The sequence below is a fragment of the Pelmatolapia mariae genome, linkage group LG14 (assembly GCF_036321145.2).
Source record: "Pelmatolapia mariae isolate MD_Pm_ZW linkage group LG14, Pm_UMD_F_2, whole genome shotgun sequence".
Classification (NCBI taxonomy): domain Eukaryota; kingdom Metazoa; phylum Chordata; class Actinopteri; order Cichliformes; family Cichlidae; genus Pelmatolapia; species Pelmatolapia mariae.
This window is the reverse complement of record NC_086239.1, coordinates 30,610,586-30,626,352: the sequence shown is the minus strand read 5'-3', so window position 1 is coordinate 30,626,352 and position 15,767 is coordinate 30,610,586. Positions and strand designations below refer to the sequence as shown.

The 15,767-nt window shown below is 38.6% G+C and overlaps 1 protein-coding gene across 1 annotated transcript; it reads right to left on the bottom strand.

The window, feature by feature from the left end:
* Positions 1 to 3,562: 3,562 nt before the first annotated feature.
* Positions 3,563 to 15,499, bottom strand: LOC134640689 (uncharacterized). Its single transcript, XM_063492591.1, has 7 exons — positions 15,114 to 15,499; positions 5,076 to 5,281; positions 4,898 to 4,994; positions 4,605 to 4,767; positions 4,361 to 4,464; positions 4,115 to 4,259; positions 3,563 to 3,712 (listed from the first exon to the last, which is right to left on the bottom strand). The coding sequence occupies exons 1-7, from the start codon at positions 15,497 to 15,499 to the stop codon at positions 3,563 to 3,565; spliced, it is 1,251 nt and encodes a 416-aa protein (XP_063348661.1).
* Positions 15,500 to 15,767: the final 268 nt, after the last annotated feature.

Below are 15,767 nucleotides of genomic sequence, written 5' to 3'. Positions count from 1 at the left end.
AAACCCACCGCGTCTCATAAAAACGTTTGAAGGGTACCTTTAGCTTCAGCATGAGAAGTTAAGGGACGTAACAAATCGTCAGTATTTTACGCGTCTGGAGTGAGAACGGGTCGGAAAATTTTGTTTCAGGTGTGAGGAAATTGCAAGTTTCCTCAATTTAAGATTTCCTGAAAAGCACTATTAATTAATTAATTAAAGTGCTTGAAATCTATGAAACAATGCTTATTATTGTTAAATTCTTGTGGTTTTAAAATGTGAAGGGAACACTGATGGTTTGCAATGGCCTTAAGTGACACTTATTATTAACAGTTATTTTAATACTAAATGACATTGTATTGCATTGCCTTTTGCAGAATATATTCATTCAGGAGTGCTTGTCCAGATTTAGGCAAAGGCTGGAGTATGTCCTCAACAACAACCCACTTGACCTTGATTATCTGGAGTACATTGTGACCCAAGAGAGGACTTTCATGAATGCACTGGAGAATGCTGACCTTCCTGCTGATGTGTGCGAAGCTATAGAAGAACTGAGCAGCTTGTTACACCAGCGAAACAACCCTCCCCCCTTCAACTCTGTGCTACAGATTATTGGTCCTTATGGGCGTTTTAGGCTTCAGGTCACAGAGAATCACCTCCAAAGTCTTCTTCAGCTTGGTCTACCTGCCACATGTGTAGCAGACCTTCTTGGTGTCTCAAGACGTACCATGTACAGGAGAATGCAGGAGTACAACATGTCAGTTAGGAGTCTTTACTCTACCATATCTAATGACGCTCTGGATGCCAAAGTGAGAGACATTAAATCCAGACTACCTCATGCTGGATATCAGATTGTCAAAGGTTGCCTTCAAGCTGAGGGCCACCGTGTACAGTGGAACAGAGTAAAGGCATCAATGCACAGAGTTGATACAGAGGGCATCTTAACAAGAATGTCAACTTTGGGCTGTGTGGTTCGGCGAAAGTACTCTGTTCAAGGCCCACATTTCCTACAGCACATTGACACCAATCACAAACTAATTAGGTTTGTTATTGCATAGAAAATTAAGACTTACATAATTCTGAATATTTTTATCCATCATAATTATGCTTTGCTTGTCTTTTTTTTCACCAGATACAACATAGTGATATTTGGCGGCATAGATGGCTACTCTCGGAAGGTAAGTTGTGTACCCCAAAACAGCACATATTATTAAATCCACAAAGACTTTATCACACCTTGTTATCTTTCCTCTCTCTGCTTATGTCATTATACAGTTCACATACTTTGATCATGTTGTGTATTATGATGGCTTGCACACTCTTGTCACATGTCCTCCTATAAACATTTTGTAAATATGTATGAATTTTTAATGTGGTGGTGTTAATCAATTCCCCCCCCCCCCCCGGTTTAGATTATGTACCTTAATGCTGCATGCAACAACACAGCCAGCACTGCACTTGATTTTTTTCTGGATGGAGTGAGAAGATTTGGATGGCCTTACAAGTGAGTAATTCTTCGTTAAATTTATTTTGAAGTTTGTCTCATGATTTGTATTTACCATGTTTAACCATTAAGTTATTAGGATTTTTTTATTAATTTGAAAGTGTGTAAATCATGTATGTGAATAGTTTGTATGTATTTTGTTGTTGGAATACTTATTTCAAAATCTTATATGGTACAGAGTGAGAGCTGACCAAGGAGTTGAAAATGTCAAGATTGCTGAAATGATGTTCACTGTGAGAGGCACAGGATGTGGAAGCTTCATAAGTGGAAAAAGCGTGCACAACCAGAGGTAATGCTTGTAACATCTAAAGGGCATAACATTATTATTTCATCATGATTGACTCCAGCTGAATTGCTGTTTGGCTGTCCTTTGTTAGTTTTTGATTGATCTTCCAGACCTTTTCTGTATTTTTTCAAATGTAGAATTGAGCGCCTATGGAGGGACGTTTGGACAGGGGTGACACACATTTATTATGATGTACTACACAGCTTGGAGGAAGATGGATTTCTTAACATCTCGGATAGTCTTCATCTCTTCTGTGCCCATTACACCTTCCTCCCAAGACTCAAGGTGGATTTGGCCAAGTTTTCTGCTGGCTGGAATGATCATTCCATCAGGACAGAGCACAGCCTTTCACCAAACCAGCTGTGGGAACTTGGGATGCTGCAGCACCCCATCAGAGAGCCACAGAGATCTGAAGAAAATTTGGCAGTTGAGTAATAATGGCAATGTTGTTGTTTTTGGAGTGCTATATGTAAGATTTTTAAAATCATTTACATATGTTGCTTTATTTCAGGAAATCCAAATAGAGAGCATTGATTGGGAGAGTGCAGGACTATCCCATCAAAACAACCCAGGTGTTTTGGTGCCAGAAATGGAATGTCCACTAAATGCTGAAGACCTTGAATCTCTACGCCTTTCCATAGATCCTCTTGTGCCTTCATGTAGTTTTGGAAGAGACATTTACCTGACCACACTCTCACATGCTCTTCACCTACATCACCTTCCCTGAAAGTTGCAGCTTGGCCCATCAGAGAGAATTATAAGAACATGTTATTTTTCAAACTGCTAGTGATACTTCTTCTTTTAAATAATACCTTCTTCTAAGAAGAATAAGAACCTCGCCTTATTTTAATGGTAACTTTTATTGTGTTACTTTCTGTTACACTCATGAACCCAAATAGATACTCACAAGCTGACACACTCAAATGTAGGATGGAATGAAATCAACAAGGACTATATTGACAAAAACTGTTTTTTTTTAATAATTTGAATGTCAATCAACAGAACACTTAAAAAAATGTAAAAAATAAATAAAATAAAACAAAAAAAGATCAAGGAACCCGTGTCGATTTTTTGGTTTTCATAACTTTTCATAGAACAATCATGATGTCTGGCTGGCTGATCATGCTCCTAAATATGAAGAAATGCCTGACCATGGTGAAACGCGTTTGTCATCACATACTTGAAGTCTTCATAATTTTGCATATGCTGAACTGGTTGTTTGACTGTGTTACTACATGCTGTAACGGTTGGGTAGCAAACTTCATGAGCGCCATACTGAATATGGCATGAGTGGTGGAACTGCACGGAGACTTTGAAGTTTATCTCCTCATCTGGCAGGACAGGAATGTGGCCTTGTCCTGTGAGCCACTGTAAGAATGAACTTGGGGAAAGGATGACTGGATGGTCACCGGCCTCAGGCTCTTCACCTTTTTCAAAAAAGACAAAGCAGTGATTTAGATTAAATATTAAATACTGTTTACCTGTAATTTCACAAAGACAACTTAGAAATTTAATTACTGACAAGAGTGAACATGCACTCATAGTGTAATCTACAGCTGTAGCCAAAGTTTTACAGAATAAGAATTATTTGTTTTCACACATTTTCCTTCTTTTGTAGTTTTATATCTTTGTGTAAAATGTTTTCTGAAGTGTACTCCAGAAACATTGGACAAAAAGATATAAAAACACTGAAGCAGTAAAATCCATGAAAACAAAGCCTTGTCTTTCTGTAAACCTTTAGCCATTATTTACATAAAAATATCATTCCAAGTTTAACACAGAAAGACAAAATACATTCACAATAAACTACATGTGTACTGACGTGATTCCAGCTCTTGCAAGAAGTCCTGTAGATGGTTCATAATCCTCATTTCCACCTGTTCTTTGTTGGAGCCCTTCTCGCTGAACTCAGGATGGCATGTTGCAAAAACAAAGTCAGCATCAGCCTGGTAAGAAAGACAAAGGAAATTTAGACTTTATCTGAATCAAGACTTGTAATTGACATCAAGGACCTATTATTTTGTCTTTATTCTGTCACTCATAAAGATGGGGACTTAAACGTCTGTCTCATGCTGCTTGCTAGGTCTTGTCATTTAATCTTATAATTTTGTATAGATAAAGCCTCTTTATAAATCTGTAGGTTACATGTAAAAGGGAATTTTTTTGTCATTGCACCTGATGCCTTGTGTTTGCTGTAAGCGGTTCAGGCTTTGTGGAATATTAAGCAACTTAGGACAATTTTGAATAGTCTTTTTCCAGTGCCACCATTTTTACATTCTCTACTATAGGACTTAAAGTATATAGTGTAAAGTAAAGGTAAAGAGCACTGCTATTCACAATTTACTCACCTTAACTTCCACCCCTGGGACAAACAGCGATCGGCAGATGCTTGGGTACTGCTTCAGTAGATTAGTAAGACCATAAAGGTTAAGGCCATCACGTAGCTGTGAGAGCAGAGGCACCAACCGAAGTGTGGCATGAAGAACAACAGCACTGAAATGCAGAAAGGGAAACAAAAAGTAGCATGCTGCTAAATGAAAAACACACACAAAAAAAAACCTTTTTCGTGGGGGAAAATAGTTAAACAGTTTTACCGAAGAATTTCTTCTTTCTTTTCGACATTAACCGGTCCATGATAGCCACAACTCAAAATTTCATCAGTGAGTGCTGTCATTTCATCTTCTGTGGCCGAATGAACCTTAAAGGACACAAGCATACACATTAACATGACCAATTCCAGAGTCCTATAATTTGCAAATAACATAAGGGATGGTAAAATCTGTGCTAAACATGTAATTCAAAACATTGTAGAGCAGTGAAACCTTTAAGACTTCATACCTGGGAGATAACAGAAGTGTAATGGGCATCACAGACATCCTCTTTCATGATGTTCTCAATCTGCAACTCTCCAGTACACAGGAACTGGTAACACCAGTCTTTGAGGCAGCAGGGTGGTGGCCCACCCTGCGCCAGACTAACTGCCCAAATTTCACCAGCACTACTGTGAGAGGAGAAGAGATAAATAACATCAATCAGGTAATTTCAAATATGTGTGTGTGTGTGTGTGTGTGTGTGTGTGTGTGTGTGTGTACACACAGATGAGGACCCCAATGCATGTGTGAAAGGCCTACCGGAAGTTTCCTAGATCAAGATCCAACAATGAGTATTTTGGAGCTTTCCCAGTCTGGTCACCCTCAAAAAGCCTTTGCTCCAAGCCTGCAACCATGTCTTTTAACACAAATAGTTAATCCGGTTAAGTAGCCATTTTCACTTTCCTATCAGTTTAGATCACATTTTAAATATGTGTACCTGTAAGGAATTCTTTCCGTAATGCCCCAGTATCAATTCCTGCCTCTCCGATAAATGTGACCCTCAGCTGATTTGTAGGCAATGCCTTTTTTTGCCTCTTCCACTGTGCAAGTCCTCGCTCCACCATATTGGATCTTGAGACAGTGATACGGAATTCTTCCTCTGTGTTCACAGCAGTACTTATGGCCTGCAGGATTTCATCCAGGCTAATGGAGAAAAACTCACAATTAGAAACATGATACTGGAAACCATGTTGTGTGTATTCATGTGTATTCTTTAATGTCTTTTAGGTTTTCAAACTGAATTGTGTCCTCTCCATAAAGGGTACTTGGCAGAAATTGTTTGAAAACAACTGTACTGAGCCTTGAAGAAAGACTACTGATGTGTACAAACCTAGAAATGTCCATCTTTGGTGGTGAAGGTAGGTTTGCATTGCTGTAATGAAAAAATGCCAGAGTAAAAACCACATCACTTGACCTCATATATTTATTGTACAAAAGCAACAAATAAAACAATACCTTTAAACCTTAAAAACTTAAAAAAGGAACTTCTTCACCGTGTTGTAAATACTTCTGTAAGACTTAAACAATTTAAAATGTTATGGTAACAATGGCAAAACCTAATGCAAGAAAAATAAATAAAAAGTTTATAAGGATAAAAAAAAGTATAACATACATGGCACAATCAGTAACAAAGCATAAAGTGCTGTCTATCAAAATATAAATTAATAGGTGGAAAGCAAAACGCTTGTAGGGAAATCCTCAAACATCTGTCGGCAGACAAATTAAAAGACTGCATTACCTCTCACAACACTCGCTTGCATGTGCCTCCACCTCATTCTGAGGAAATGTCTCACCGCAGACAGGGCACACAATCTGTAACGGGAAACAATATGAACGATAGAATCAATAATGCCTCAAAGATAGACATTCAACATGTTGCACTCAACATTACCTTTGCAGTTGAGGACAAAATAATGACATCTTCATCCACAGGCTGTGAAGACAAGCGAAGATAGGGTAAAAAACATCAAGTTTAAAAGAATGGAATTGTGACATGATTGCATACATCTGATTGTTGCTTATCTGTCAACTTTTATTACAAATACAGCTTACATAGGCTACCCACTTTAAATATAAGGAATAATTCAAACCTCTAATAATGAACCTCTTCAACTATTCAAGGACACTTTAATCAAACTTATTGCAATTTTCTGCCCATTCAATTTAAAGCATATTTATGTTCCTGTTTTTGTCATGCACAGTCAAATTGATAAAGGTTAAAGGGGTACCGAATTTCACCTTTAGATGTGAGTTTAGTTGATCGTCTTCTATATGCGGTGTGGGATGGGGTGCGTCCTCTTTGTCTTCATTACAAGTCTGATAAAGGAGAATATCAAGTACAAACTTCATAAATTACATACAGAAAAAAAAGCGTAGTGACATCCACAACATTGAACATGAAGTTCCTGACTGATAAACTTTTCTTTCCAAGCTCCTTAGACTGATAAAAACATTTTCAAAACACATGTTTCAGTCAATACATATTTTTATAGTACACAGCTACGTGGTAATGTGATCGCGGGACTGTACACACCTCCTGTGCATTAGTATCAGAAGGCTGACATGTTTCAACATGCAGCGCTAAGAGTTGAAGTGGGTAGCTGGTTTGACATGACTGGCACATCGCCTTTGGCATATTGGAGAAGGAGCTGGAGTCAGGGGGGAGCGGCTGAGTGTCTAACTCTTCCTGGAGTGGAGCAATGTATAGGACGGTCTTTCCCCCAGCACTTGCAGTTTTTAGCACTGACCCAGGAGGCACCATATTTAGTTTCCGAGAACCCCATCCACCTGTCGAGAAAAGCAAGTGACTCAGTACTATTCAAAATGTGGCAGTACACATGGCAGTGCATTCATGGTCATGATATCATCAAAATTCTTCTAAAACTATCAATTCAAAAGTTGGAATGGCCATTAAGAGGTTTTTTCTACCTGCTGCTTTGTAAATCAGCCAGCCCCCAGAAACACTTTCCAGTTTTGGATACAGAGCTTTGAGTCTTGAACATACCTTTGAAATAAACCATCAGCCACCAAATTAATTGTCTCTGAATAAAGACAAACACTGTTTGATCGTTAACTTACAACAAATATTTTTTTCCTGTCAGTGTGGAGCAGAACCTTACCTCATCATGACTGTAGCTGTCAAGTATAACTGTAGACCTACGTCCCAAACCAGCTTGCAGATGGACAAATTCTTCACTGCCTTTTGGAGAAGACTTAATAAGCTTGGGTAAGAGATAGAAATTAAGTTGGAACTCTTTAACTGGTGTGAGTTGGTTGGCAGGCCCTCGAAGGCACCGGCGCTTTCCTTTGTTCCCGTAAAGAGCAGGAAAAGACCTGTCAAGACATGTTGTAAGTTGATATAAAATAATACAACTGTACATCTTACCAAGTTATGGGTATTGAGAACTTGAATAAGTAAGTATAAGGAACAAGAGGTCTGACAAAGGAACAAATACAACAAGGAACCTAGTCATTTCTGTGTGGATACTTGGTCGGCCATCTCTCCCTCTCTCCTGACTCGTTTCCTGTCTGCTAGAACGACATAATATTCAGAAGATGCATCACATCATTTTATGCTAACTAATTGATATAGTCCAACAATAAAACACGTGTCAAATGATTCAAAAGTTATTTGGTAATCTGTGCAAGTGTTGTTTGTGTCTAGCTTCACAAAACCTGGGAGGCTCTTGGTGAGTCTGAACACTGAGCCGAACAGTGGAAGATGTAGCAGTTATTACATTTAGCAGGTGTCTTGCTGACCTGACAATTTCTGAACTGTCTGCCTGTCAAACACAACAATTGAGGAGTACAGTGTAATAAATCATACACTATGTGACAGAGAAGTTATATATCATATCACACCGAACTGATCTGTAATGATCCAGACACTGATGACTGTTAGACTAAATATTCACTGTAGCTAAGGTTTTTAAGTTAGCTAAGGAGTTGGGATGCTGTGTGAGACATAAGTAAACCCATACAGCAATGGTTTTGATATTCTTTTGCACGTTTTCCTACTGTAGGGGCCTCTGCAAGTGTGGAGGACTCCTGAAGGCTACAAAATGACAACATTGGAATTCTATTGGAAGGAGTCTTTCATATTTGTTTGTCAACGCTGAACCCACGGGAATCTACGCTAAATTAGCGTTTTTAGCTAACAGCTACAACACGCATAAACGTTACTGTACGGGTATTATTTGTTAACATGATTGTTCTTATACATGTAATACATTTATTACCAACCTGAGAGTTTCGCAGCTGGTCATTTGACATCACGAATGTCTTCAGAATTATTCCAGCTACAGCTCAAGATGTCGTAGTTTGCCACTTGCGGTCTGCTAGTAAAACGAAGTTCGATTACTCTGCGCTCGATTGCCCTTGAACCGGAACCGGATGTAAGTTCCAAAAAACTGAATTTTGGAACTGAAATTGAATTGTAGAACTGAAACTGAATTTGAGAAGTGAAACTGAAATTGTCCGAGGCCTGAATTTTGAAAGGATAAAATGAAGTTTCACAGCAAATGAATTCATTTTCAAACCATAAATTCAATTTCAAATTACACTAATTCAAATTCAGTTTTCAAAAGCATTTATTCAAGTTACAATTCAGATTCAATCCGAGCAATTCAAATTCAAATTTAACTTATTCAAATTCAGTTTCTGATGGCACAGATTTCTGCCCATACCTGTCAATCATGTCGTTAAGACGTGTGAATTTTAACATAACTGCAGCTCCACCACTTACACCTAGCGACAATGGCATTCCTGTAGACTTACGTGGGTGAGGGTCAAAATATGCATATTCACCAGAAGTCAGCCTGCAAACTGCGATGACCATTCCTCCCATGACTAGCAAAGCATAGCGAACGTCTGAAGCCAAACACTGTAGTCCCTGTTCAAGGCTCAGAAGGTGATCTGTACCATCAAATGTGCCATAACGAGCAAACTGAGATATGTCCACTTGATACTCATGCCTGCGACTCATGACCACTGAGGGAAGCTCATTGCAGGCTAGAAACACGCTGTTCACAAACCTCTTTCTGGCATCTGAATATACAGCATGGCCTTTGTCCAACACACGGTTAAGATCTGCCCTGGTAATGAATTCATCCTTGTGTAAGAATGACAGGAAAACCAAACTGTTAGCCATGCATTGCTGATTCCTGTACTTTCCATACTTAGCAGAGGCCTGGCTTCAGGACGCACAGATGCTACTCACTCGTGGACGACTTTCACTGTTTGTAACTTGTACATAAGATGGCCCTGCAGTTTTTCCATAATGCTGCACTTGCACAGTTACGTGATGTACTTCAGCCTTTGGCACAGACACTGAACGAACACCTCTTTACCACATCTGCATAAGACACTGTGGCTGTCTGGACACTGCTCTGCACTTCTGGACTGGGAATACTTGTAACAGACACCTTTACCTGCTCACCGCTCTGAGAAACATTTACCTGTTCCTTCTCCTTCTGCCGTCTAAGCTTCTGGGACTGCGATCTTTGACCTTTTCTTGGCATTTTGTGTAAGTACAAACGGGACGTTACATGTATTTACACACAAATGTAAACAAAACTCAACCTGGAAACACTGAAAAACTAATAACTCAAGTTACTGTTAAATCTGAGAAATGTAAAATTATAAAAATGTTAAAGTGTTCTTATAAATATGTAATAGATGTAAAAGATTGACTTTAATCCAAAGTCAATATAAAAGATATTCAAAGTTCTCTGAAAACACGGGTCAGTTTTATTGTAGCTTTTTCAAAAACTGTATATTATTACTTCTTATACTTTTTTAACCAGACTGGTTAATGAATAGCTCTATACTTCTGTAAAGTAATATGCAGAATAAATCTCAAGAGGCTATAATAAAACTCTTAGCTTTTAAGTAGAGTTTGTGTCAATCTGTCAAATATCTAAAATTTAAAGCAAATATAAGGAGCTGTGGTGGTGTGGTGATCAGATGACAGGTGATGAGGATTCTTCAGCTGGATGTTCTGCAGCAGTCAGGAAACAGGAAGTCTGGGTCCTCAGGGCAGCTTCTCGATGACAGTTGTAACTGAATACTTACACTGAGTAACAGAAATGGGTTTGTCCTTAAATAATAATAGTATAAACTTATTCTAGTAAAATGTTATTGTCAATGAAACAAACTAGAAAAATGTACTTGAATCTAATGTAATATTTATGTGAATACAACAGTCTGAATGTATGTATTACAAAATAACCAGATTGTCTTATTACAAATAAACCTTTAAAAGGTGTATATTTTATATAATTTGTCAAAGTAATTGCACCTGTAAGCCAAATTATCAGTGTTTATTCCTCTGCTGTAGTGTAATTCTAGTACTGTAATTTTAACTTTCTACTTGTAATTTCCAGCAAAATGACTGGATGTGAGAGAGTTTAATGACAGGAAAGAAGGAGCAGTGAGAGCGGAGATCTCTCAGAACTCTGAAAACAGATCGACAAAGTTCTGGTAACTTCAATTCCAAAAACTTGGTTTCTGGTAAAACTGGATTGCGTTTCAACTCAGGTTCAAGCTTGTCAAATTAGATAGAGCTCATGGCGGAGAAATGATAGAAGATAGAATGGCTTGTCAAAAAAGATGGAGCAGGTAGAGGGAGAGTGATAGGACAGACTGAATTGCTTGTTAATGATAGAGAGAGAGGATTTTCTGCATCAGGTCACCTGTAAGACAAAAAGGGACTGGAATTAGGCACACTACCAATAAACATGGCTTTACAGTAATTTCCGGACTATAAGGCATACTTAAAATCCTTCAGTTTTCTCAAAAATCAACAGTTTATCTTATGTGTTAATTCTGGCTGTGCTTACTGACCTCAACCCAATTTTACGTGCTACACCGCGCTCAAAAATCTGTCAAAATGTTTTAGTATGACTTTGGTAAGCTACAAAGCTGCACCGCTTGATGGATTGTTTCAGCATTATGGCTACCATATCAGGAGCCTCTCGGAGTAATTCGTTCTGTGCTTCAGCTTAATGTTATTGTGTGTGTATAAAGACCTGGCATCTGTTAAGAGACATGCTTACGAAGCAGATTTCAAACTGATCAACCCATCAAGAATTTGATAGATTTGTGGAAGAGGAATGAACAGAAAAAGTGTATTGTTCTGTATTTTATGTGTTACAACTGAAAAAGTTATTGTCAATGAGTTGAATAAAGTTTGACATATCTGAACATTTGGTTAGCTGAATGCGTCTTATAATCCAAAAAATCATAGTGCCACAAGAAGCGCTGTGTGGCAGGCAGGAGTTGGACCCAAAATGCAGGCACTCAGACTCGAGGGATGAACTCAAAACCACAGCTTTATTTGCTAGCACGGGAAAATGAGCATACAAAGCAAACTAAACTAAACTGGGAAATAAAAGCCTAAACTCACAGGGAAACACAGGAAGATCCACACAGCATGAGGGACGACGCAACACTGACTCAGAGAAACACAGGGTTTAAATACACTGGGGAATAACGAGGGAATGAGACACAGAAGGAGAGCACAGCTAGGGGAAATCAGAACTGACGAGACAAGGAAGCAAAGTAGGATACACTCACATCAGACACAGACCTTCAAAGTAAAGCAGGAAGTATAACACAGAGACGCGAGCTTGACACGGTGGAGACAGAGCAACTAAGAAACACAGAGACATAACCATAAGGCAAAGAACCAAAAGACTAGAGACGATAAATAATACACAGAGGGAAATCCTGGAACACAAGAAACTAGACTCGAGGGAGTAACAAAAGACCAACCATGACAACATAATTCACAATACAGAACTAAAAACGCTGGGTCAGGAGACCCAGGATCCTGACACATACAGGGCTTTACATATTGAAGAGTTCCACAGTACATTATTGGACTGAACTGCTGTTTAAAAATGGTGGTGGAACTATTCTAAGGACATTTTTGCATTCTATTAACACAATAAAAACAAACAATGTCTATAAAATGAAACCAAGGTGTGCTGCTACAATAACCTACTGTGAATATTATATGGTCCAACAAAACCCACACACTGAGGTTAGAGCAGACAGTTTCAGGCCACCTGCTTTAAACAATTTAAATCCACTGAACTCAAATTTATGCCACATCACATGTTCCTAAATCCCCAAAGTTCTCAAAACCTTGTTGCTGTGTGTACTTACCTGGGACTGTATATCATAATGTCTGGGGATCCGTTAACATAAAAGTAAACAATAATTTACTCAGTATGACTTTGGCAAAATGAGAAATTTGGAGATGGGTGGTTCCCAGTTTCTACATATTTCAGTCACATTTGACGCATGTTTAATAAACAGCCATAAGCACTCCACTAAATCTATGATAACCTTATCATAGCCGATATTAAGGCCTAATTAAAAATGTATATGATGATCATTTCTTTGTAGATCATTTAATCATGAAAAACAGAAATGAGTGCTGTATCTGTTCTCATGATTTTTTCCAGTCAGAGATCTGTAAGTCTGGAAAGGTTTGCACAGACTTTTATAGGATTTGACGACTCTTGATGACCACCAAGACCTGTGCTGACTCACTGCACTAAACTGAGTCTCCTATAATGAGAAACCTTTTTTCAGCACTATACCTCAGACAAACCTTTACTTACCAGACTTACCAGAGACGATCAGATCAGCAGTCTAGAGAAAGGAAACAACCCATCAGATCACTGTTGTGATGTGTCACATGGCCCTCTTCCTATTGAAAAAAGAAAAGTTGTATCCAAGATGGCCGACTTCTAAATGGCCACCATGGTCACCACCCATCTTGAGGAGTTTGCCCCCTCACATATACTAATGTGCCACAAACAGGACTTTAATATCACCAACCATTCCCATGTTATTACGGTGTATCCATATAAATGGCCCACCCTGTACTATGATTTAGCACAAGTACTATGATTTAGCAGAAATACTGTGATTTAGCAGAAATACTATGATTTACCACAAGTACTATGATTTAGCAGAAATACTGTGATTTAGCAGAAATACTATGAATTAGCAGAAATACTACGATTTAGCACAAGTACTATGATTTAGCAGAAATACTATGATTTGGCACACATATTATGATTTAGCGGAAATACTATGATTAACCAGAAATACTGTAATTTAGCAGTAATAGTATGATTTGAAACAAATACTATGATTTGGTAGAAATACTATGATTTAGCAGAAATACTGTAATTTAGCAGAAATACTTCAACACTGCAGAAATACTATAACATAGCAGAAATACTACGATTTGGCAGAAATACTATGTTTTAGCACAATTACTATGATTTGGCACATATACTTTGAATTAGCAGAAATAAAATGATTTACCAGAAATACGGTAAGAGGCTGTTAAGAGTGTGTCTGTGTGTATCTAGGTCAGTCAAACAGCTGCTCAATGTGAATCCACCAATTAGAGAGGCTCTGTACTTTTTCCCGCCAAAACAACTGCACCTTCAGCCTTTTTACACACACACAGACACAGAGAGAGACAGGCTTTTTGTAGTGTATTTCTCATATTGAGTATTCCCCTCGAACAAATGGCCATAATTTCCTAACCGTAGGGGCTAGAACGATCATTCTTAGACCGTTTTGTTCAGAAGAGATGAGGGAATCTTCAAATATGGATTATTAAAGATATATGACTTAGACAATTGTCTGGCTGGGAAGCCGAGCAGGCCCCAATATGTAAATTCGAATGTCCCAGTCCTCACAGAGGATTGGCTGGCTGGGAAGCCAAGCAGGCCCCAATAGGTAAATTTGAATGTTCCAGTCCTCACAGAGGATTGGCTGACTGGGGACCTGGCAGGCAATTTTGTAGAAATGAAGTAACATATCAGGAATATTGGAAAATCAATATTACCAGCTGAAAAAAAGTTAACCAAATGTAAACTTCATTCAAAACTACTTGTTCTACTAAGGCAAATTGGCACAAACGTCAGCCGGCAGATACACAAATTAGAAACATGCACACACACACACACACACAAACTGTGCTTCTGTAAAGTTATTAGAAGTTCAAAAACTTTTTCAAATACTGACTTCAGCTTCTTCAACTTTTTTCAGCTTTATATTTTCAACTGTATCTATGACAGTCAAACAGCCTGGATGTGCTCAATTTGAATCCACCAATCAGAGATGCTGCTTCTGTCTGCTTCATCAGGCTGTCTAGTTGTTCCTGTCACTCCAGCTGCACCCCTTGTTCACACAGACAGAGACAAAGGCTTTCTGCAATGTATTTCTGACATGGATCATTAACATAATATATTAGCAAAAAATTTGTGACTTAAGAGAAACATAATAACTTAGCAGAAATACTATTATTTCGCAGAAATACTATGATTTGGTAGAAATACTATAATTAAGCAGAAATACTATATTTAGCACAAATCCTATAAAATAGCAGAAATACTATGATTTGGTAGAAATACTATGTTAATATTAATTGTTAATATTCTCCAAAAGTTGATTCTGTTCAGCTACATTACACGTCAGCAAAACCAGCGGACAATGGTGCACTGTATAGTCCTAGTGTTTAAAAAGGGTAGTTTAAATCACTAGATTAGAGGTTAGAAATAATGTTAATGTTAATATTATTTCAGATAACAACCAAGGTATTCAATGAATAAACAGAAACTACACATATACCCATCTAAATACAACACTTTATTTCACTATTTAAAAAACATGACACGCCCAATTCACTAGAAATATGTTACTGTTATTGCGTGGTTATTGTCTTAATATATTCTTTGGCCTCCTCTGGCGAGACGAAGTCACGCTGCGTTCCCTGATATGTGATCCGTAACCTGGCCAGTAGAGGATCCCAAATTGGACTCCCTGGATGCCACGAAGCTGGCAACGAACCTCATTAAAAGCAGCACCGGCCCGCACTGTCTTAGCGGTGTGATCAGGGAAGACAGAAATGGTCATGTTATTTATCTGTACCCTCCGCAGCTACCTGGCTTTCTGAAGAATCCTAGCGCAGTCCGTGTAATAGTGCAGCTTCACAACCATAGCACGGGGGCCTTCACCACTGTTAGGTCTGGGGGCCAAAGTTTGGTGGGCTCTGTCCACAAATGGCTTCTTCCCAAGCTGAAATGCCTCCATCAAAAGCATGGACACATCTGTAGCAGACAGGATGTTCTCCTCTGGCACAGCAACAATGCGTATATTATTACAGCAAGGCCTGGACTCCAAATCCTCGCGTCTATCCTCCAATTTGGCCAGCTCTTTTGACATAGCATCCACTTTGGCTTGGAGGTGGACAATATCATCCGTGCATGTAGAGAGGGAATGCTCAATCTCCATAACTGTGCTTCTGAGCCCAGTGAATTCCTGCCGCATGGTCGTTATGTCTTTAGCTGCTGTATGTCAGACCTGATAGACGTGGGATTCTCTGCAAACGCTGCCGTCAGCTCCTTCTTAAACAGTGCTGAAATTTCTTCACGAACAGCCCAGGCCCAAAAGTTTCACCACATTCCATTGTACGTGGTAAAACCATTGTAACATCTTTTCTTTTCTTTTTCACTTTTGTTTTTATTTGTCTTTCATATTGTGGAATCTTACTTTTTGTAAAATTATCTTCAAATAATGAAAAAAAGAAAATGGGGAG